This window comes from Numida meleagris, chromosome 1 (genome assembly GCF_002078875.1).
Source record: "Numida meleagris isolate 19003 breed g44 Domestic line chromosome 1, NumMel1.0, whole genome shotgun sequence".
Classification (NCBI taxonomy): Eukaryota; Metazoa; Chordata; class Aves; order Galliformes; family Numididae; genus Numida; species Numida meleagris.
In genome coordinates this window covers 194,103,396-194,127,499 of record NC_034409.1, presented here as the reverse complement: position 1 = coordinate 194,127,499, position 24,104 = coordinate 194,103,396, and the positions used below count along the sequence as shown (strand labels likewise).

The window sequence follows — 24,104 nt, the reverse complement described above, 5'->3', positions numbered from 1 at the left end:
AGAGGAGTCCCTCTTGGGTGTTTCCTTCTCCAGCACCATTGCCTTCTCCCACAAGCTGGAGGTCTGCATGGCATGGGGAGGTGCAAAGCCAACAACGGGACAGCAGAATTACCTCTTTGCAAGAAGAAAATCCTCATGATCACCCCATTGCTGCTGCTGCTGTGTTGGGTTTGCTGATACCCAACCCTGCAGTTGCACCCCTGCACCTCAGTGTGCAGCTCCCATTAAAGGCAGCCGGATAATGCCATCCACCCCATGCAAATCCCCCAATGCCCTCCAACAATCTGCACTGTGGGGCTTCCATCTGCTCTGATTTGCAGCCCCATAAAACTTTCCCGCAACACGGGATTCATCTTTTGCACATGGTAGTGAGCGGGGTGGCTTTCCTTTGGGACCACACCAATCCTTTTGGAGCAGGGCGAGCCCCTGATGTGCTGACACAGGCTGGGAACCTCTGACCAAGCCCAACCTGTGACCATCCTGTAACCTCCACAATCAAGAGTACCCCCATGAATGGCCCCATGCAGCACCCATCTCTTCTCTCTCAGCCCTAGATCACCCCATCCATTCCTGGGACCACCAATGGGAGAGACCCTGTTCACCACCATCCCTCTGGGCAGAGTGTCCCCACACATCCCCCCAGCACTGGGGCCATCCCGGAGCCATGGGATGGGTGACATGTGACAGCCCCCATTGCCCCTACACCTGGTAGGGGAACAACCCCACCCCCCTCAAATTACACAGCTCATTAAATGGAGGGCACACTGGAGAGGACTCCAACTCCTCCTTGGGAGGGTCAATGAGGAAAAATGCTGATGTGAGGAAATCCAGCACACCGTTGGGAGGAAGGCTGTGCCCTGTGGACTATTTTTGGCTCGTTTTTCTTAACGACGGAGCCACTGATCTATGATATTGTCGCGGCTGTGACTAAGGGCTCCGCAGTTGGAATGGCATCAAGGAGAAGTTGGAAAGAGAGCAGCGCGGGTCCCGGGGGACCGGTAATGGGAGAGAGCCCTTCACCTCCTGTTTACATTTTAATGCCCATCCAGGTTATTCATTATTTATTGCTAATGTATTTATAGAGCATTACCAGCACGCACGGCGCTCGGCAGACATTGGGGGAAAAGGTCCCCTCTCCTTCGGATAAATGGCGTGGTTCAACACAGCCCCAGCGCTGCTGATCCAATGCCTTTGTAGCCAGGACAAAGGCAGAGGGACCACCTCTCCCTCCTGCCTTTGTGCCATTTCCAAATGTGCCTCTTCCCTGTCAGTTTCCTGCAGCATCTGATGGACACACACCAAACCCAGTTTGGCTGCAGGCACCCAAAGCCCCCGCACCCAACACCCATGGAACAGCAGCCTGCACTCAGTGCAACACTACGAAGCGTTGGGAGAAATGGGATTTCGTTGACTGGTGTGAAATGTGATGCTGGTGCCTTCCAGATCCCCTAAAATGGACCGAGAAAAAATGCTTTCTGACCTTCTGGGGTGTGCTTGGTACATCACTGCTGCTTCTCCCCTCCATCTCCACAGCCCTGCAAACCCCACCATGCCCCAGCCCACCCACAGGTGTATTTGCAAGCCCGTAGTCTTTAAATGTCAAGTCTTTGACACCATCTTAAAATATGCACCAATTAACATAACGCATCCAATTCCACCCAGCTCAATGGGTCAGTGAGCAGAAGTGCTGCGGGCTGGGAGCGATACCCAGAGGGGTTTTCAGCGGCCGTGTTCCCAAAAGCATAGAATCACTGAATCATTAAGATTAGAAAAGACCTCGAAGATCATCAAGTCCCCACCCAAAAGCAATTTTGTCTTTGTGCTTCTGCAGGAAGACTTGAAAATGTGCCTGGGAGAGACGCGGAGTCCAGAAGGTGAATTTGGTTTAAACTACCCGTTGTGTCTTTGGAACTTCCCTTCCAACTTTGCACAGCAGTGGGGACAAAAGGTGACACTATTTCCATTGCTACCAGCCAATTTAAGGCTGGCTCCACTCAACTTAGCCCAACTCAACTCAACTCAACCCAACTCAACCCAACTCAACCCAACCCAACTCAACTCAACCCAACCCAACCCAACTCAACTCAACCCAACCCAACCCAACCCAACTCAGCTCAACTCAACCCAACACAACTCAGCCCAACCCAAAGCACTGCCAACAAACCATGAGGAAAAGGCAATAAAAATACACCGAGGATTAGAGTTGGAGACCTGAGGTGCATGGGAAGGAGGAGGAGAGCCTTCAGCCTCACTTGGCAGCAGCAGGAGACAGCAAAAGAGGGGGAACACGGGGCCTCCTGCAGGCACATGTGGTCGTGAGCAATGCCCTTGCTGTGAGCTGGCTCCCCTCATCAGTGGAGTCAGATCTCATTGCCTTAATGCCAAAAAGTCTTCACAGAATAGAATCACATCATCATTAAGGTTGGAAGTACCTCTAGGGTCATCAGGTTCAACTGTCCTTCTAACACTAATATTGCCCACTAAACCATGTCCCTAAGTACCACATCTACACGTTCAGAGGGGTTCCAACTGCACTCTCCCACGAGTTTCTGGCTTTCTCTGCCTACTGTTGGACACTGTCCCTTTAAATCTAGGATTTGTCCGTCCTGATGTAGGGTGGCCAGGAGCAGCTGGAGCAGGATCAGATCACAGCAGCATCCAAAACGTGTCCCTGCAGAATCCGGCAGAGCTTCAGGGAGAGGGAATCCCAATGGGGAAAAATCTTTTGGGGAAAAAAAGGAAAAAAAAAAAAGGGAAAGGTGAGAGATAAGGGCAGGGAAAAAAAAAATCGGAGAGAAAAATCCCAGTCTGCACAGGCTGGGGTTTGCAGAGGGGGGAAGAGCTTCATAGGGGAACGGAGCTGGGAGGATGTAAATGTAACGGAGCCTGACGCCAGCTGGACTTTGCCCAAACTGCTCCAACAAAAGTGGTGGCACCCCCCCAAAGCCCTTCGTGCCCATCGGTGGCTGCACCCACCCCCTACCCCCCAAAAAGTAGGGGGACAGAGACACGCACGGCTCGGGGGTGATGTGAGGAGATGGGTGCGGGGAGTGGGGGCAGTCCCGGCCCCTCCGGGAGTTGCGATGGGGATCGGGACAGCCCCAAATCTTCCCTGAGCTGCAAAAGGAGCGGGACAGCCCCAACCCCTCCCGCGGTGGAAGGGAATCGGGACAGCCCCGCAGCCGTCCCCGAGCCGGGAGGGATCAGTGCCAGCCCCCACCGAGCAGCCCGGAGCCGAAGCGAGCGAGGCCGAGCTGATCCGAGTCGAGCCGAGCCGAGCCGAGCCGAACCGAACGGAGCCGGGCAGCAGCGGCACCGCGCACCTCCGACGGCAGCTGCCCGCTGCGCTCCGCCAGCCCCCACCTTCCTCCTCATTCTTCCCCTTCCTCCTCTCCACCTCCCTCTGCTTATTTTCTTTTCCTCCTGCTTTTCCCCCTTCTCCACCTCTCCTCCTTCTCCTCTCTCTTCCTCAATTTCCTCCTCCTTCCTCCACCCTCCTCTTCACCCTCATTCTCCTTTCCCTCTTTTCCCCCTCTTTATTCCTTCTTCTCCTCTTCCTCCTCCTTCCCCCTCTCCATCCTCCTCCTCATTCTTCTTTCCTCACTTTCCTCCTCCTTTCTGCGCCTTCCTCTTTCCTCCTCTTTCTTCCCCTCTCACCTCCCCATCCTCCTTTCCTCCTTTCCTCCTCCTCCTCCTTCCCCCTTTCCATCCATCCATCCTCCTCCTTTCCTCCTCCTCTTTCCCCCCTCCTCCTCCCCTCCCTCCCCCCACCCCATTTGGGCAGCTCCGCTCCCGCTCTCCTCCACCAGACGCCGCCGCTCTCGGGGCAGCGCACTCCGCAGCAGCAGCAGCGGATCCCGGGGCGGGGGGAGCAGGCAGGCAGAGAGCCCCCCCCTCCCCCCCCCGGCCCCTGCATGCCCCAGCGCCGGGCATGGCCCGCAAGACGCGGCGGGCGGCGGGGCTGGGGCTGCCCTACTTGGGGCTGCCCTGGTTGGGGCTCGCGTTGCTGCCCTGGGCCGTGCCCCCCGCCGCCGCCCCCCCCGGGGGCTGCCCGTCCGCCTGCTACTGCGTGGCCACCCCGGAACTGGTGCAGTGCCGCTACGAGAGCTTGGACGAACCCCCCCGGGAGCTGCCCACCTCGGTGCACAACCTGAGCATCTCCGGCAGCAACCTGAGCGTGCTGCACCGCGCCGCCTTCGCCTCCCGCCCGCTGCCTGACCTCCGCCTGCTCCGCTTGCGCCACGACAACATCCAAACCATCGAGGACATGGCCCTGCAGGGGCTGCCGGCCCTGCGGACCCTCGACCTCAGCCACAACCCTTTGCGTTCGGTGGCGGCCGGCGCCTTCGCCGGCGTCCCGCTGCTGCGCACGCTGCAGCTGAACCAGGCTCTGCTGGCCGCCCCGCTGGAGGAGCAGCTCGCCCTCGCCCTGCGCAACCTCAGCCTGCACCGCCTGGAGCTGGCGGGCAACGGGCTGCGGGCGCTGCCGGCCTCCCTGCTGCCCGCCGGCCTGGAGGAGCTGGATCTCCGCAACAACTCGCTGCAGCGCTTGGCGCCCGCCGAGCTGCTCAGCCTGGAAGCTCCGGGGCTGCGGGGGCTGCGGGTGTCGCTGGGGGCCAACCCGCTGCAATGCGACTGCGCCCTGCGCCCGCTGCTCGCGTGGTTGCGCTCGTCCTCCGCCCGCGTGCCCGACGCGCGGAGCCTGCGGTGCTCCGGGCCCCCGTCGTTGCGCGGGGCCGTGCTGCTGAGGTTGCGGCCCGAAGGGTTGGGTTGCGCGGCCGACGAGGGTGGTGAGGCCGGACAGCTGGAGACCGCTTCTTACGTCTTCTTCGGCATCGTGCTGGCCCTCATCGGCATCGTCTTCCTCATGGTGCTCTACCTGAACCGTCGCGGCATCAAGCGCTGGTTGCACAACCTGCGGGAAGCTTGCCGCGATCAGATGGAGGGCTACCACTACCGCTACGAGCAGGACGCCGACCCGCGCCGCGCCAGCGCCGTCGGCACCCCCGGGCTCTGACATCACCGGGTTCTGGTGGCACCCCGAGGTGCTCCTTCCAGCTGCCTCCATCCCCGGCATCCTCTTGGTCCCCATCCCGTTGCCACGGTGCCGCTCCAGAGGTCCAAGGCGCGCGTTGGGCTGCATCCGAGTGGGCAGCATTGTCTCCTGGGGGGCTCTGGAATGGCTCGGCCCGGACTCTGATGGCACCGCAGTGTCCTCCCTCCAACTGCCTCCGTCCTCGGCATCCTCCTGTTCCCCATCCCATTGCCACGGTGCAGCTCTGGAGGAAGAACTGGTCCTAGGGATGCTGTGAGTGCTCCCATTGGGATGCGTCCGAGCAAGCAGCAGCATCCCTTGGGGCTCCAGACAGGCTCAGCCCTGCTCCATCCCATCGCTGGATCCGTCGCCTTGTCCCCATGCAAGTGCTGGGATCAGGGGCGACCATGGGGACACCGGTGATGAGCCGGTCCCCACACATCACCCCATCCCGGCTCCTTTGCTCTGCAGACACAAACATGAACTGTGCACATTCCAAGGAGCAGCGGCCATACCCGAACCTGCCCTGGACATTCCCGGAGCCCGGACTTGACTTTGACCATGTACAGCTCTTTCCTATTAGATTTCTATTTGACTAACTCAAGAACTTCGCTCGATTTCTCTTTTTTTCTTTTCATTTCTTGCTCCGCTCTCCCCACGAACCGCCTGAGCTCTCCCAGCCCCGACCTCCTCCCATCGGACCACATCCCCATCTCTTCCCAGGCACGAAAGGACGCAGCCGTGCAGGGATCACCCCGCGGGTGCCTGCATGTCCCCAGGGCACCGGGGCAGCTCCTTCGGCCTCGAACCCCTCTCCCAGCCCAGGTTGTCTCAGCACTTCGTCATAAGGAGCGAAGCCAAAGCTCCGGCTCTCGTGCACCTGCCTGTGTTTGCTTAGAACCGTGCCTGTTACTATATCCTAGAGCAAATATACCACAAGCCGCATCCCTTGTAGCGTCTGCTTTCTATAGAGAGGTTTCCAAACGCCGTCCGGCTCAGGCGCTGCCCTTATGGTCGGATTTCCATCTGTTCCCAAAGGTGCAGAGTTTTGCCAGGCTCGGAAACTCCTTTTGCTGGGGGGGCAGCGGGGAGGCAGAGCGGCTCTGCAGGACCTGTGCACGGAGCTCAGCACTAATCCCTCCCCGTGAGCGAGGCAGGGGCTCAGTAATTCATCCAGGCAGTGGGTTTCCAAAGCAACTTGGGGCTGCGGGGCGGCCACTCGCGGCGCTTCCCAAATGAATGTGCGATGTGGCACAGCGCTGAAGTTCGGGACGGGGCTGAGTTGGCTGCATTTCAACCCACGGGGGTTTTCCTTTCTGCATGCTGAGCCGGGGAGGGCTGAGGATGGGGGTGTATCCGCGGTGCTTGGGTTTGGGGTGCTCAGAAGTGCCTGGTTTGGGGGGTGCAAGGAGGTCCTTGGGTTTGGGATGCTTGGAAGTGCCTGGGTTTGGGATGCTTGGAAGTGCCTGGGTTTAGGATGCAAGGAGGTGCCTGGGTTTGGGATGCTTGGAAGTGCCTGGGTTTGGGATGCTTTGAAGTGCCTGGGTTTGGGATGCAAGGAGGTGCCTGGGTTTGGGATGTTTGGAAGTGCCTGGGTTTAGGATGCAAGGAGGTGCCTGGGTTTGGGATGCTTGGAAGTGCCTGGCTTTAGGATGCAAGGAGGTGCCTGGGTTTGGGATGCTCAGAAGTGCCTGGTTTGGGGGGTGCAAGGAGGTCCTCGGGTTTGGGATGCTTGGAAGTGACTGGGTTTAGGATGCAAGGAGGTGCCTGTGTTTGGAATGTTTGAAGGTGCCTGGGTTTGGGATGCCTGGAGCCTGAAGATTGGGCTGCATCCCTGGTGCCAGTGCCTGGATTTGGGATGTTTGTAGGTGCCCAGGTCTGAGATGCTTAGAGCCCTGGTGAGGTTTGGCAGGGAGCAGAGGGTACGTGCTGTGCCAGGCTGGTAAATGAGGAAGGAAGCAGCTGTGATGGGTTCTGGGTTTTTTTTTGCTCCCCTTTGTGTGTACGCAGCTTCTGCACCGGGCGGCTGATTCTGTAGAACTCTGCCAAGGGTTAGAGCAATTATTTCCATTCCGTGCATCCCGTAACTTTGCATTTTTTCCCATTGTGTTTGCCCTCTGATAGGGGCCTTGGAGCTGGTGCAGAGGGGTGGGGCTGCATTTGGCTGTGTTCACGCTGGAAAACGGTGCTGTGAGTCCAAGTGAGTGTCCTGGGCGCTCCAGCAGAAACCTGCTGTTTTTTGGGGATCTCTCCCTTCAGTGCTTTCCCTCCTGCCCCAGGAAATTGAGGGCTCTGGCTCTGACTGCTTTCACTGCTGGGATTTTGCAAATTGAGAGCATTAAAGCCTTGGAGTGTNTGCAGGAGGGGATGCAGGAGGGGATGCAGAGGGTGATGCAGGAGGAGGTGCAGGATAGGATGCTGGATGTGAAGCAGAAGGGGATGCAGGAGATGTAGGAGTGGATGCAGGAGGAGATGCTGGAGGGAATGCACGAGGAGATGCAGGAGGGGACACAGGGTGTAATGCAGGAGGCAACGCAGGGAGCTTGATTTTTGCCCAGGCTCTGGATGACCCTCCTGGTTGCACAAACTCGGACGCATGCTGAGAGAATGCAAACTTTGAGACCTGTCACGGTCTCCCACATTTGGTTTTCCTTCTTTCTTTCTTTTTTTCCATGTGTCTCCGTGTGTTTTCAGTGCTCAGAGCTGCACGGTGCGGCCACATCTCTGCTACGAGATCCTTGGTTTGTAGGGAGCACCATGGGTTTTCCTGGCAGCATCTCCAATCAGCAGGGGCATGAAATGGGGGCAAAACCCAGCGCTTTGGATCCTGAATGGGATCTTGGGGCTGTGCAGGGAAGGTTGCTCATTGAAATCTCCAAAGGGAGAAAAAAACCAACCCTCAGCTTTCGCACTTTTTCCTCCAGGAAGAGCAAATGGGAGCTGTCACCCTATTGCAGCGGGGAAACTGAGGCACAGACAACGTTGCTGAGTTGCAGTGAGGGGTTCGGGCAAAAAAAAGCACAGAAACCCAACAGCTCATCTGCACCACGTCCTTGATAGTACTGCGGGGTTTGTGCTTTGCCCTTCCCTCTTGGGGCACCCATGGGGGCAGAGCCCGTGCCTGCAGCTGACAGGACACAGCCCCTGCACTGGGGAACTGAGCGGATCCCAAAGAAATTGGGATGACATCGGATCCTGTCTGGGTATTTGTGAGTACAGCCGGAGGCTGTGCTGCCGTCGGGGTCCGCTCGGGAAGGGAAAATGGGAACGGTGACCAACTGGATGAAAAGTGCTATGGGTTTTCCTATTCCTGTGTTGCTGCCTCCCAGAGGGTCGTTAGAAGCCGTGTTCCCAGGACCTAGCCCTTCTAATGCATGGTGCTGGGATAAGGCTGGGGATGGGAGCTGCCACCTCCAGTGTTGCTGAGCACTGGCACGCTCAGCGCAGTGATGAGCCCCCGTCAGCACTGGGACAGGATTTGTCCCTTTGGCACCCAGGGATGAGGGGTCTGAACCCTGGGGGCTCCCCCTGCACCCCGGGGCACCCCCAGCCCCACGTCCTCGTGCCCCAGCATGGAGTCACCTCGTCCCTGGGGTGCCCGAGCCCAGGGAGCCCTCAGACAGCAGTGCCATGGCTGGAAATCCCTCTGTTCCACCCATAAGGGGCATCAAAGCACCAAAAATACCAAAATGTGTCAAAATATAAGCCAATATTGCCAAAATATAAGCAAGCTGGCAGGGGAGTTCCTCGGAGGTGGGTTCCTTGGAGTGCTCGTGCCCTCCAGTGCTTTCACAAGCGTGGCTCTGGGCAGATGGGATGGATGGGTCTTCCATAATCAGCCCCTGTCTGGATGCTCTTCCAAAATAACCTGCGTGCCAGGCTGTTTCAAGCACGTTTTTGGCACACTGGGGACAGGGGGGGATCTCTTGGGGAGGTTGCCTTGCCCTTCGTGAAGAGGAACCAAAATCATCTCGGTAAGGTGCAAGTGGAAAACCTGCACCTTAAAGCCCTGCAGATGCTGCTCTGCATGAGCAGGATGGATCCCTGAGCCCCAAACCCCTGCAGATGCTGCTCTGCATGGGCAGGACCAGACTGTTCCATCCTCATGGGACAGGTTTCTGGAACAGAAGGGCAGATCTTTGGCTCGGGATGGCCCAAACTGGCAGCCTCTGAGGTGGGTTTCTATATGCTTCGTGCAACCATCTCCCATGCAACCCTTGCACCCACCTGGCTGATCCCTCATTAACAAGCTGGGGATACCCCAGGAGCTCTGTCCCTTGCACGACAAAGACCCAGAGACCAGGGTTTGGGGACCCTTTGCAAACAGATCAATGCAGTAACAAAGCAGATTTCCCTCTGCTTGAGGGTTGTTTCATTGACTACAAGGTTCTCCTTGCCCTGGATGACGGGGATATGTGGACTCTGGCCCACTAGAGCAGCAGGTGTGCCCCCTTCCATGGTGACAGGGGCACAAAACCACAAAACACAAGCTGGGGAGATGGGTGTGAGCCCACGGAGAGCTGAGCCCAAGGGACAGCCATGTGGGCTGGCAGGCTGGTCATTAATTAGGTTACTCGATTAACATGTACATTGCCAAGGTGTGAATGTGAATCCAGCCTCTGCTGGGACTCACCAGACTCGGTGTGTCCCCATACAATGCTCTGATCCCCCCAAGCCCCACACGTGCACCTGGACATGGGGCTGGGACTTGGGGACAGTGCTGCTCCTGGAGGAGATGGGAATCCTGGAGATGAGGATGCTGGAGGAGGTGGGGGTCCTGGAGATGAGGATGCTGGAGGAAGTGGGGGTCCTGGAGATGAGGATGCTGGAGGAGGTGGGGGTCCTGGAAATGAGGATGCTGGAGGAGATGGGAACCCTGGAGATGAGGATGCTGGAGGAGATAGGAACCGTGGAGATGAGGATGCTGGAGGAGATGGGAATCCTGGAAATGAGGATGCTGGAGGAGAATGATTCAGAGGCAGAAAGAGCAGCAGAGCCTGTCCCCAGGGTCCTGTCCTGTCCACACCCCAGAGCCGGGGTGCCCAGCCAGCCCTGCTGTCCCCGCACCCCGAGGACCCGGCCACGGGCTGGTGGGGACACCCAGCGCCCGTTCGTGCCATTGCAGCTGGGTGGAGATAGACTCAGCTCCCTCCTCCTGCCCCTGTCCCGGTCCCTTCTGCTGCTCCCTTCGCAGCCTGCCCATGTAAATCCCCATCCCTGCACCCCACGACGCTTTTTCCCGGTTAATAACCACCCAGAGAGCTGCAGGCGATGCTGGAATCTCTCCCCGCGAGGCAAACATCGCACTGTCAGGGCAGCACGGGGCATAACGAACGTGGGGGAGGGGGGAGAATGACAGCCCGGACGGGGGAAGAAAGCAGGGATCGGGGCAGATCTCCTGGGGACCAAGTGCGCAGCCATCCCTGGAGGATGCAGGAACCCTCCAGGACGTGCTGCGGCTTCTGCCCATCCCCTCCACGACCCCAAACAATCCGCCTAAACCTGCTTGAAACCTGCACGAGCTACAAGAAACCTCTGTTAGCGTCACTCACCGGAGAGCCCCGGGGTCTCCGCTCCCTCCTCCTCCCTCCTCAGGTCGCACGCTCTGAGATCCGTTCTCTTCCTCCCGAGTTCGCAGCGCAAGGATGGAGCCCGGATCAGGAAACGCTGTTCTTTCGGGGCTGCGGGGAACAGAAACCCATCTGCAGCTGGAAGTTCACCTGCAGGGACTTCTCACCCCCTCTGTGCTGCTCAGCAACTCGGGAGCGTGCCCCTTCACCTCTCAGCCCATGCCCCCCCCCCCGCACCAAGGCAAGGACCAGCTCTGTTTGGGGGGCAACAAAGCTCGGCAAAAAAAAAAAGACCGAGGAAAGGCAAAGGGTTGCGACTACGGAGAGAATAGTTTTATTGTTTGTTAACACTTCACTTTAAATCCACGTAGCGATACACACAGAAGTACTTCAGAAAAGTGCAAATTCTCACTCGGTCGTACGCCCTAATTGTACGGAGCAGGAATGAGAGTACAGATCCAGAACTCCCTGGGACTCCGGGTAAGAGCGGTGCAGCTCTGGTTGCTTCCCTCCCCGCATTCAAAGCCACTGCTGAGCAGGCAAAGGTGGGGAAGGAGCGAGATGCACCGCGTGCAGGAAGCTGCCCTTGAGACGGGCTTGAACCCAGGGCTCACCATGCAAAGAGTCCCTTTCCTAAACCAAACCGAAACCTTCGGGAGCCAAAGAGGGGCACGAATCCCGAGGGCTGCAAGTCACCTCAGTGTCTGAAGCTGAAAAATACTGAACTGTAATTCTTTCTCTGCGAACGGTGCAAGCAAGGGGTTTCCCTCTCGAGGCACGGAGAGGCGTTAGGAGACCTACGCAGGCAAGACCGCAGCTCCCGCACCGTTCCCTGCTGCTGGAGCCCGTGCTGCAGGGAGGGCAGGGGAAGCAGACGGGCCCACAGACACAGCGGGGCTGTGCAGCTCCAGGCTGCACTGAGAGCTGCGCTTGGGCTCGGCAGTCCGACCATGTCAGCCACGTTCCTTCCTTCGCTTCACCCAACGCCACGCTAGGAAGCGTCCTCTAGAGTTGCAGGGAGACACGACTACCACCTGAAGCTATGTAAATCACCGACTGGACACTGCATCACCCACTAGAATCAAACAGCTGGCTGCAAGCTCTATCACGCAGACACCTAACTCCGCCTGGCAAGCCTCCTGTTCTGACACAGATCCCCTCCCTGAGACCCTGGCAATACAGTTTTGCCACGTATCCCAGGGAGACGGGGCTTGAGCCTGCCGCGGCAAAAAGAGGGAAGACAAAAAAAAATGAGCCCTCCTAAATGCTACCAACACAAACCACGGGCAGCTGGCTGGCAGGTCAAGCTGATGAGCTTTACGAAAGGTGCACTGGAACTGGAAGCCTCGTCATCAAGCATCAGAATGCGTTTGTTCGATCAGCGCTTCCTGCTCGGGTCTGAACAGCCTTTGTTCTTGCCTGGGAAGGCAGCAAAGAACAGCCAGCAGCTGGAAGGAGATTGTGCACAAGTCCAGCAAGCTCTGACACAACAGGAGAGTTCCAGTCCTTCACAGTCGGAGCAATGAGGGGACAGGGAGGAGAGAAGGAGTTCCTCCAGCGGAACGGTATAAATACATCCAACAGTTCGACGCGGTACAGGAAAACAACGGTAGCAGCAGTTTACAAACAGCAATAGTCATGATGCCCTCGAAATACATTCAGTACGTTGTGCCTGTCGCTGTCGTTCCACAAGCACTTCTGCATCTACAGCTTGATGCTCACCCACGGACGAGGAGAATCGCGGGCAGCCCGCTCCTGGTGCTGTATGTTCACGACGGGCATTCACGCCACGAGGTGATTCCATCAAAACAGGAGAGTGATGCCCGAGGGCAGAGCTCCCTCGGGTCAGGGCAGGACCCGGAGCTGAGCCTTGCTGTGAGGACACAGCATCACAGGGCTGACACCTCCCCAGAGCTGCCCAGAGCAATGAGTACACCCCGAGGGTCTGCCCCGTTCTCATCGCATCAGTCACGTGTACAATCAAGAAGGAGGGGGGAGAAAAACCGAAACCAAACCAACTTTTTTGGCATTAGAAACACTTCACTCGGTTGCGGAACCATCGGGAAAGGCTTTCCCTTAAGAGAAGAAATAAATAAATACGGGTGGTTAGCAAGGATTTGTGCAACGCAGAGCTTCTGCCACACATGCGCATCCACACCCTCACCCACGGTCATAGTGCAAAGCTGCTGTCAGCACGAACACCTCACACTGCACAGATGCAGACACCTGGTGCTCCTCGGAGCCATCTGGATGCAACACAAAGCCACAGGGACGGGCACGATGGGATGGAGAGCAAACAACAGTGGCAAAACAACGCCTTCAACCTCAGTGCCTCTTGGGTTCCTCTCACATAACCTTCAATCCAGGACCTGAGCGCTCGGGTTTTTCTCTTGTTTAGTTACGTCAGAAGATGGCTCAGTTCCTTTTCAAGGCTTACGTTGACAAATATCATCCTCAATCATCAACACCCAGTTCTTCCTGGACGGGTCGCTTTGGTTAAAGCGTCTTCCAGAGCTTTCCCACTTCAGAACTGGGGGAAATCTACACGTTTCTGGATCGGCATCTGTCAGAAAAGAAGTGATCAGCACCATCACCTTCTGCTCGAGCCAAGATAGGAAACTGATAACGAGAAGTTGCTAAAAATCGGCCTGAAAAGAGCAACAGTATTGGCAAACCGCTGCTCTAGCAGAAGTGAGTCGATCAGATGTGACACAAAATATGATTTAGTAAAGAATAATCATAATTGAGAGCGTCTGCATCTCACCTTTCCTTTCCTTTCCTTCCCTCTGTCTTTTTTTGTTTCCTTCACTAGACAGCGTGGCTTCAAGCCATCGAAACCAAACAAGTCCCCAACGGGTGTTTTCATACAAAGGTATTCAATTTCTGAAACCCTTTAGGAAAAAAATAAAATAACTTCAGCTCCTTAAGAGGTGTGGGACAAGAAGCCCACAGCAGTCAGAATAGGCAATTTAACCAGAGGTGAATGGGGTCTCTGCCCTTTTGGAAGCTCCAGGAAGGCACTGCATGACCCACAAACCAGATTGCACGTGTTGCCACTGTTGTTTCGCTCCCCAGCAAGTAACTGAAGATACGCACAGGAAAGAAACAACGCACGGAGAGCACCTCCACCAACAGAAGGAGGATCCTAAATCACTGGAAAAACATCAAAGATGGGAGCAACGTGCCCCAACCAGGTACACAAAGCACTGAACTCTACGCTTCAATGTATTTGGAAAGTCAGAGCAGGAACACCACCACCAACGCTCACGCGCAACAGCTACAAAGAAGCAGAGCTTTTTGTCAGCTCGGGGTGATCGCTTCCAACAAAGGTGGAACTGGAAGCAGTTTAAGACAAGAGGCAGTGGCTACAGATCAACTGTTTTAACCCTGCTGTGGCAGTTTGTTGGTGCTGCGCAGGCCAGCGAGCCTTTGGTCAAAAGAAGGGGAAATTCCAGGCAGCACGTTCCCCCCTTCTCTGCTTATCTCCACGAGCCCAGGCTTCTGACAAAAGAACGCTGCTTCTGTACAGAATAAAAACGTAGCTGCTTGTTTAAACACACACACACACACACACACAGGCACACAGTAAACAGAGTTCTGTTCTTGGTTCCTCGGTTGGACGCGGCGCGGTCGCTCCTTCCAGCACCAGCTGCAGGAGAGCTAAGCAGAGCGCCAGATGAGTCCGTTCTTATCAGGCTCGAGAAAATTCTCAATCAGAGCTTCCACGAGCTTCTGGCGTTCTTCTTCCAGCACGGCTCTGTCACTAGAAGAGAAGAGATGTCAGAGGTCTGATGGAACACCGGGGCTCGGCTTTAAAAACAACCGAATGAAATGCAAGAGCTGACGGGGACGGAGTCGCTTCGTTGTGTTTCCTACTCGCATCAACGTGCAAAGACCCCGATCCGCTCGCTTTAACAAGCTGCTCCCTGGTAAGGACTATTGCAAAATCAACTTAAATGGGGGGGAAAACGTCATTCCTAGAGGTCAGCTATTGTTCTAGAAGGAATGGTTGCAAAAGCGATGCAAAAGTGGTAGAACACAGGTTACACACTGATGAAAAAGTCAGAACGAGCTCCTGATAGAAGAGGCAGATATCCTGCGTTCTTCTGGAACAGAGTCCAGCTGTTCTCCAAGTGTACTTTAACTAAAGTGTAGTTGAGGAGGGTTTGGTGACCAGGAGAAGCGCCAGTGATCACAAGAGGACATGGCAGCACACTGATCCTTTCCCCATTTAAATGCCCAAGTACTCACTGCATTAAAAGATGAAACCCACATGCATGGCACTACTGCACTGCCACGCTCCTTTAAAGATGCATTCCCTCTTTCCTACCCTGACATCTCACTGGAGGAAGAGGAACTCGGTCTTCCAAGAGGCAAAGCAGGCTTGTTATTTCCATCCACTTTGCTTACCTATGGGCCCTGCCATACCACACTGCCCCTCAGGTCAGCCTTCCTTTCAAAAAACACCCCCCAAACTGCTGCAACAGAACTGGCTTTCCCAACGCTCAGCCTTTAAGAGACTTACATGGCATGAACAGCAAAACGATGCATCAAAGCATCTCAAGTACTTCTCTCTCAACTACTCCGGCCCTCACATGTGTTAAGCTGAAGTTAGGGGCAATGTTTCTTTATTTCTTCCTTCCTGGTGCAGCTGATTGCCTCCACCAGATCCCAGCTTTTTTTCATACCTTGCCTACTTTCAGGTTCGTGGAAGCTGAATGGAGGATCTCCATGCTCACGTAAGCAGAGGGGGTTCATAGAGCAGACAACCAGCAAGCTCTTTTACTCAATAAATACGAGCTTTCTGGGAATTGCTGCACTTCTGACTTCAACCCTCTAAACATAACCCCAGGTTTTTTTTTTACATACATAGATATATTTAACCTTTCTTAACTGGAAGAAGCTGATCCCAGGTGGCTATCGAAAGGAGGCAGACATCTAATTACTATCAAGCACCTTGGAGCAACACAGCAGATTCCTAAATACAGTAGGAATCCACCTGGGTTGAAGTACACTTGCCAGCAGCAGCACAACTTCATTACATTTTCATTCACAAAAGAAAAAAAAAGAGGAATTAGGTTAATTAAAGAACCCCTCTAGAGCAGCAGATGCTTCGAATTCAATTCTTTGCCTTATCCCCTGCAGAGGGGGGGATCTCAGGTGTGCAAGAACTGCATTGCTGCAACCAGTTTAGCAGGCTGGAGCACTCAGGGGTGGCTCAGGTCTCAGAGGAGGCAGCAAAGGAATCTGTTTCCATGAAGGGATGATGCCTCAGCACTGCTCTTCCAGCCCACTACTGACCTCTGCTCGGGCAGCGCGCACATCTCTGCGTAGTACTTGATCTTTGGCTCCGTCCCACTCGTCCGAAGGGTGGCAACACAACCATTTTGGAAGGTGAAAGTGATCATCTGGCTGCTTTTGCTCACGGGCAGCACCTACATGAACGAGAAAAGATGAGGACGGGACGCCTCAGCTAACGCAAAGACGTTGCTTTGGTTTGTTTTTAAGTGAAACAACCAGTATAAACGGGGCTAAATCAGCGGGTCCTGAATATCCACCAGCGGGGGTAATAGGCTAGAACAAGTCATTGCAGCCCAACAGACACAAGTACCCCCTGGATCAGTATGTTAGGATAACTGGACTGACTCTTACTCCCATGGAAATCCCACCTGCAGGATGGCATAAGAGCTGCAGGAGCACTAAAGTCACCCCAACTAATAAAGTTCACTCGTTGCTAGAGGAAAAAGGTAAAACAACAGCCAAGTCGTTTCACATCCAAGTAGCTTTCTCCCCAGTAAATGTTATTAAGCCATCTTAACAGACCGCATTCATTACACTGTCGGCTAAGACGCCGTAGTGTATCTACCTGCACAAAGCTGTTGGCATATTTAACTTTCAAGCTCTTCAAAAAGAGGAGCCCTCCTGCAAAATGCTTGGTAACTCACCGACTTCTTATTCGGCTGGCTGCTGTCATAGCCAGTGGTAATGTCTCGTACGTGCAAGATATTGTAACTGCCACAGGACTTGGGATAAGACTGGGGGCCATCGAAGTTCCGAAGCCTCTCAAAAATCCTTTTGATGGTTGGAGGATCATAGCACAAGAAATAGGATGTTTTTGATATGTGATATCCATACCTACAAGGAGACGACTTTTTTTCAGTTAAAAGGTTCAGAATTTTCCTGCACATTTGGTGTCTAAAGAAAGTCTTTTTGGAAAGAAGAACAAGGGGAAAATAATGCAATTCTCACAGCTGTGGGACACGTATTTACAAGCAACCCTTTGGAGGCTGAAGCAGATTGCATTGCATTACTCAAAACTACTCGTGGCAATTCTTAAATTTGAGTAAGGGTTTCGGTTCCAAAGAAATAAAAGCCAATAGAATAGGCCAGAACAGTCCAATTGGAAGGGACTTGCAAAGGTCATCAGCCACCTGACCACTTTAGGGGCAGGCAGATAAGTTAGAGCACATTTGTAAGTGTACTGACCACATGCCCTCTGCACACTGACAGGCACAGGGCATCAACCACCCCTCCAAGAAGCCTGCTCCAGCGTCTGACCACCCTCCCCATAAAGAATTCTTTTCCTTACGTCCAACTTGCACCTCCCCTGGTGCTGCTTTGTCCAAAATACGAATGAAAGAGGCGACTCACGTTTCATACACCTCCGTGAGTTTCTGTGCTAGCGACAGGTTCTTGGTTTCCAGGTAGGCTGCCATTTCGGCTATGACCACAGCCGCGCTCACACCATCTTTATCCAACACTGAGGTGCCACACATGAAGCCTAGAGGCAACAAAACCATTGTGGAAAATGAAGCTGCTGCTCTATGACGCTGATTTACACGAGTGAAGTTTTACTCCTGCTCCAAGGAAACGAAAACCGGTCGATATATCCGTGCTGTCCTTATCACATAGTGCTCCCCGCCACGAAATCTAGCTAACTTAGGGGTCACAGTGATAGAAAGATACGTGCTATCATCAATTAATTCCAGTCTGAGAACATCTGTTCTCTGAGGGGATCCTTCATGGCACACTGCTAAATGTATCGGCTGCTTGCTCTGTGCAAGCACAGCGTTGCTGCAGAGAGACTTGCTAGCAATACGAATCAAAAGAATCAATATTGATACAGACTTGGTAACCCAAAAACCAGTGCTCCACAGTTCTGCCAAGCTGCCTTCTTTCCGAAGGGATTCATCCGTGAGATCTTCATTCCTTATTGTCAGGAGTTTCTTGAATTCTATGAATATGGGAGGAAACTGGTACGGACATGCACGCTCTTCAGTAAGGGCTTCATTTTCAAATGCCATACTGCATGTGAATACGCTATCCTGAGAAGCTGCTCTTCATCTTGAAGAAGCAGAAAGTTCCTACAGCTGAAACATTCGCTGCACAGTTCTGTTCTGCAAGGCTGCCAAGGCAAACAGAGCGCTCCAGGCTACGTTCACAGGGCTTAGATGAGCTTTAAAGGTCCCTCCCAGCCCTAAGGATTCTTTGATTCCATGATTCTGTTCACATTAGGCAGCTAATGCCAGTGCTTCCCACTGGCTGCTAGTATGAAGGAGTCTCTTAGGTTTTATTTTACCCAGAGAAGGCAGTGCTAGGCTCCTGGAGGAGCTGCAATATTGGTGTAATGCAGCAAGCCCCTGGGCCACCTCCCTGCTCCATTCAGTAGCAAGTCCTCAAAGAGAGGACCCATAAGACACTGCATTGTTTAAGAACAGGTCCTGTGCTTAACCTCAGCTAACAGGCTGTGAAACAACAGCAGTTTGGCAACCAAGACCACGCTTTTTAGATACGTGTTCCCCCTGCACAGTTCTCAACAGCTGAAAGTGATATCCAAGACATACCGATAGACTCCTCAAAGGCAAAGAGAACTTCTTTCCCATTATCCAGGAGATCTTTCACTCTGCTTCCAATCCATTTGAAGCCAGGGAGTGTTTCCTGAAATAGGGAAAAATAAAAGAGATTGCACCGCATTCAAATTCTCCGCCGCTTAGTTTCAAGTGGGGCAATGAAGTGCAGCTACTGCTCTTCCCACCTCCAGGACGTTGCCTGGAATTGGAACCCTGTGCATCAGACCTGGAAGTTCAGAAGAAAAAGGAGGCATCAGATTAAAAACGTGAGAGGGGGAAAAGAAAAAGGTGATGGATTCAGGATTTTAGGGTCAATGGGGAAGTCTGACGCAGAGTCAACACACTAAAGCTAAGGGACGCTTTTCTTTCTTGAAATCATTTTCCTGAATTTGTACCTCAGTAATTGATCAAGAGAATACAGGTAGGCAAAGACAACCATGAGACAAGTCCAGGCTTCTGCTTAGAATATGAATCTAAGGCAAAGTGTCACCAGGCAGCGTTTTATGGTGAGTACTGAACTGGACCTGAACGTGGAGTTGAGGAATAAGCGAGCTTGAGAGACTGTGGCTCTCCCTGAGATCACAGATCTTTCTTCCTGTAGTGCTTTCTGATGAGACAATCATACAAAGGAAAAGTTACAGACATTATAAGCAGTGGCTTTGGGTGACGGGAGGGAAACGCACTGCCTGTGTTCTTCTTAGAGTTGGGCTGGATGATCTTGGAGGTCTTTTCCAACCGTGGTGACTCTATGATTCTACGAATCATCATGCAAAAGCAGCCATCATTTAAGCAACTAATCTTGGAGGAAAGGAAGGCACAAAAAGGGGAAGCTCTCACAGAGACCACTGGGTTCTATAAATTCCTAGCTGTTTTCCAGGCAAATTTTCAAGAAACGAATGCATATATGAACATAATTTAGTGAGATAATGAAACTCACTACAAGGGAGCAGAACTCCAACACATCCTTAGTGGAACAACGTGAAAGATCCATTGAGATCTTCCATTGAGATGGAAGAGTTCCTCTGTCACAACCCAGAGTAAAATCAAATTTAAAACCTACCAGTGATCTGTGCACCTGCAGGGACACTGTGCTACCTTTAAGGGTTTGCTGCCAACCCACCAAAAAGCATTTCGTTTTCGTAGCCAAAAACATCAAGCTGCACGTGCTTATCTCGAGAACTCATCTTTAGGAGAATAACCAAGATGAAAGCACGCGGTGACGTGTAATTAAAGTTTGGTGTCACCTGTTATAGCCCACTTGCAGATTTTGCACAAATTGATGCCGCGAATTGATACCACCGTAACGTGCACTGAGAAACTCCGCAGATGCCAGTGCAGCTGGCACCGAAACGAGGCTTCTCTAGGCAACAGCAGGATTCTCTGCACACTGGGATGCAAGGAAATCTCCCAGCCCGAAGGCCAGCGTCATTTTTGCTGTCTCCCATTTCAGAAAGCTGCAAGCGAGGGGCGAGAGAGAGAACGCAGCCCTCAGGTTTTACTCTGCAAGATGACACCGGTAAAAGCCCCGCTTACTTCAAAGTTGAATCCTTCTTGAAGGGCAATGGCCCTCAGAATTTTCGAGGAGACCGTGGTCGCCAGCATGTAAACATTCTTCACGTCAGCATCTTTGGAGCAGTTCTCCTTCCAGCGAGAAAACATCCACCAGCCAAACAACGCCGCCAGCTCGTTGCCCGTGAACACCTTCCAGCAGCCACTGCAGGCAACACGGAAAAGAAGAGCTCTTTCAGCTGTCCCAGGAGCATTCGAGCAGGGGGAGATGTTTTCTGCAGTCATTGGAACAACAGGGGCCCGAGCACGCTACTGACAAGCTGCTCTACACACAGCCACCCTACCAAGAGGACTGCACATTTCTCACGTCTCGATGACTGACAAGCCCAGTGCATTGTTAGCAAGCAAAGATACCCATGGAGCTACCTCACTATCACCTTCCCAGCAGCTTAGGATCTTACAGTTTATCAGAAGTATTGCAATCTCTACGGTCTACACACTGCACTCAGGCACTGCCTGCACGATAGGAAATGACTACTTACACAATTAGCAGAATTTTGGCCTGTTAGCGGAAGAAAAGTAATTTCAGTTGAAGGTAAAGAAGGTAGGAAGCAAAAAGCAAGACACCACAACAGCTAGCTGTCCCAAGGCAGCATTTATTTGCCTACTCTAGAAGAAAAAAGTAGACATGAGAGATTTCTTTTTCACTTAACAAGATTTAATGCCTTAAACAACCGCTCCACTTTTCATTGAAATGTGACGTGGCCACTTGCTGTAACCCTGGTGCTTCATCTCATCTTTTTCAGCCTTACTGATTGATTTTACCTAAAATCCATTATTTCAGGCACAGCTATACCAAAACTAGCCAGGAAAATCCCCACAGAGCTAAGTCACGACGGGAAGGCATGGCTTTAAGGTGATGTCTTTGGAACACTGCAATTTTCACGACCTGGTCTGCATGAAGAGATAAAACAGAAGGTCCCATTACTTACTTCTGCTGCTCTGCCACTGCCAGTCTGTCTGCATCAGGATCCGTGGCCACCACTACTTTAGCATTCTCCCTCTCTGCGAGCCTCAGTGACAGCTCCTAGTGGGAGAAGGGGGAGGGGAAAACATCACAACATCAAATAAATGCATTCTTACTCTTAAGTGACACATAACGTGCAAAAAAACCCCAAGATCTCATACAGATGGCCCAATGAGTTTAACACTGCTGAAAGCCAGGTACTCTCCGTGCCTTCCCCAATTTGTTTTCCATCAGAGCATCTTATCTAAACGAAACAAAAAAAACACATAAATGAGACGAAGCAGAAACTGAAATACCAGCACAGATTCTCCTTCTTCGGGATTTGGGCATTTGACAGTAGAGAAGTCTGGATCTGGATCTTTCTGTTCAGGTACGGGGATGGGGGGTTGAAAGCCAAATGCTTTAAAAGCCCATTGCACGTAGTCATGTCCAACTCCATGAAAGGAGGTGTGAACAAACTTCAAATTTGTTTGCATGTTTAGCTCCCTGACAAGGAAAGAAGAAATTCAGTGAGACTGCAGTTACTTTACAAGACTACTTTTACGTGGGAAAGCACAAGGTAAAGAAAAGGCAGTTACACTCGATCCTATTTAGGTCGTTTCTGCAACAATTTCAACATAAAAATGAGTTTTGCTAGAAACTGCTGGTTTCGAGTTTCTCATCCCGTAACACAAGATATTTACCTGCTGCTGAGCTGGCTGAAAATCCCCCAGGGCTGAACCATCAGTTTCTGCATCAAACTCCTCCCACCATCCTGAAGATCTTACTCGAGCTCTACCTCCTCCTCCTCCTCTTCCTCTACTCACCCTCTGTCCCAACTAACATTTCGACTTCTCCATCCCATTCCACTTCATGCACCTTTACCCTGAATCGCTGCATTTTCTTCAGAACCCTTTGAGCATCAAGCAGAACAGCTCACATCGGGGTGAATTATTGTAGCCTCGTGTTCAAAGGCAGCAAACCAGCCTGAAGCTGGGTGCTCTATTGTCCTCAAGCAGGGTTCAGTCCTAAAGACGACGACCATTTAACTCAGGGACACATCAGGGAAGGGATGGGGTGAGACAGAATGGGGACTGGAGATTCCTCCCAGCAGGAGGAGGGCAGGACAACAGCCTCAGGCAGGCAGTGATGTTTGTTTGCAGCAGAGCAGAGCGCTCAGCTTCTATGAACCACAAAGGCTTACTTAAAAACATCATCGAAGGACATTCCATTTCATACTACACCTGTGGTAACAGATCTTTTTCAGATCCTCCATATAAGAGTCACAAATTTTCTGGAGAGGATCCTGCCTAAGAGGACTGGTGTCTACGAGGTTCTCGTTCCAGGAGCCATTCCACGGTTCAACACATTCTTCTATGCATTTTATAATTTCCTTATCGTGAGGGGATTTGATCTGAGCTCCATTTTCCCAATAAACCTGGTAGGAAAACATGACACGGTTTATTCACAAAGACTTCATGAATACTCTCAGCTATAGGATTCCAAGCACTGCCTGCTTCAGGCTGGCCCAATTCTTAAATCATTTGGAATCCCAGCTGGTGACTGCAGTCACGAAATGGTAATTTTTTAAGCAAAATCATCTTCTTTTTCAGACCAAGCTGTTCAGTTGCTCCGACTGAAACCATGAAAACATGAGAAATTCAGGCTGGGAAACCCAACACCCGACAGAGCTGCACAAAGTGTAGCAGAACAGAAGCACTGCCTTCTGCATTGCCTGGCATTCCTTTAGAAAAAGCAGCACGACTCGGTTTTGAATTTGAAGCAGAACAAGGTGCATTTTTCCCATCACTGAACAACTGTAATCTTCCAGCTAGAGACACTACCAAACCTGAGCTTAAAAAAAGGCATTGTGACAGATTGATTTAGACGCCTGTTTTCTTATAGTTTGTTTCCAATAGCATAGCTGCCTTCACCGTGCAGGCTTTCTACTCGGACCAGCCTGTCCCTCTTTGGATGATACTCCTTATCTCCAAAAGTACGATCTTGTCAAGTTGTCCAAAACCTTCACCAGCTGCTGAGCTGATGGGTGATACATTGGAAGATGCAACAGGTTTTTGAAAGACTAGAGTGCTTGGAAAACTGACATTGCTTGTTACATCTGAGCAATGTCAATACTGAAGTACTTCACACGGGGCACGGGAGGTGCAGTCACCTCCAGGAGCTCTCTGTACACAGTCAGACTGGTTTTCCTATCACTGCCATTGCTCACCGAGCTGCTACTGAGCTCCCAGGAGGCTAATTTTGATTAAAGTTCAGAATTCAGTTTAGATTCTTCGAAAGCTCACCAGTGCAACAATGTGCTACGATACTGCATGAGCAGAATTTGTTACGATGGGTGGTTATGCTGCTCCAAGCTTTCAGAATGAAGCCACCTACCTGCCTCCCACTGCCCAGGTAACACGGTCTTGCAGGGGAGCACAAAGAGTTTTATTCATCAGCAATAAACTGCTGTCACCTGCCGTGTTTGGACACGGTTAGAGGGCATGGTGGGGGCAGGCTGACAGTTGGACTTGATGATCTTAGTGATCTCTTCCAACCTTAATGATTCCATGATTCTAATTCACATGACTTTGAGCTCAGCTTGAAATTTGTTTCTAAGCCCAAGAGGTGACCAGATAATAAAGGGCTTAAGCATCCTCCCAGCTGCTCATTTGACTCTATGGAAGGTCACAGTGCATTTGTGTTCAAGACACAAAGGGTGCGTGGCCTTCAGTTCTAGTCTCAGATGAAAATGCATGCCATTCAGATGGTTATAGAAGGATGAGTTACTTGGAATCACATTTCCTTCTAATGTGCACTCACACATATTTCAGAAGAAGCCAAGATGCCCCCTAGCACATCTAAGGCATGCAGGTAATATAATAAGGCATGCAGCTGGCAGTGATGTGCTACAAGCTTCAGGGCTAAGCCTTACCTTGTACCCATTGTCCTCCTTCCTGTTGTGGGACGCTGTGATCATTACACCAGCAACAGCTTTGAGCTGCTGAACAGCGTAGGGCTAAAAAAAGAAACCCAGAAACGGCCACTTACCCAAGCATCCTGCACCTGGCAGAAGGATGTTTTGTTATTAGGACAGGTACGCAAAAGAATGCTACAGGAGAAATAGCTTATCT

The 24,104-nt window shown here is 52.5% G+C and overlaps 2 protein-coding genes across 4 annotated transcripts in view; one reads left to right on the top strand and one right to left on the bottom strand.

The window, feature by feature from the left end:
• TPBGL (trophoblast glycoprotein like) lies at positions 3,718-5,983 on the top strand. The gene has a single exon (XM_021384179.1). It carries the CDS (start codon positions 3,932-3,934, stop codon positions 5,015-5,017), a length of 1,086 nt encoding a protein of 361 aa, XP_021239854.1. The 5' UTR covers positions 3,718-3,931; the 3' UTR covers positions 5,018-5,983.
• PGM2L1 (phosphoglucomutase 2 like 1) overlaps positions 10,917-24,104 on the bottom strand; it is a 72,314-nt gene continuing 59,126 nt past the window's right edge. For 2 of the 3 annotated variants that reach the window (XM_021384176.1, XM_021384178.1), the window contains 10 exons: positions 23,906-23,989; positions 22,215-22,408; positions 21,288-21,477; positions 20,957-21,051; positions 19,989-20,169; positions 18,450-18,543; positions 17,257-17,386; positions 16,551-16,740; positions 15,907-16,040; positions 10,917-14,368 (listed from right to left, as the gene is read on the bottom strand). In XM_021384176.1, the coding sequence (XP_021239851.1) occupies positions 14,266-14,368; positions 15,907-16,040; positions 16,551-16,740; positions 17,257-17,386; positions 18,450-18,543; positions 19,989-20,169; positions 20,957-21,051; positions 21,288-21,477; positions 22,215-22,408; positions 23,906-23,989 (1,395 nt within the window). In that variant the 3' untranslated portion in view covers positions 10,917-14,265. The remainder of the gene's footprint in view (positions 14,369-15,906; positions 16,041-16,550; positions 16,741-17,256; positions 17,387-18,449; positions 18,544-19,988; positions 20,170-20,956; positions 21,052-21,287; positions 21,478-22,214; positions 22,409-23,905; positions 23,990-24,104) is intronic. The other variant, XM_021384177.1, reaches the window with a different exon arrangement.

Coding starts and splice junctions, on each gene's coding strand:
- TPBGL (XM_021384179.1), top strand. CDS start 3,932: ATGGCCCGCAAGACGCGGCGGGCGGCGGGGCTGGGGCTGCCCTACTTG.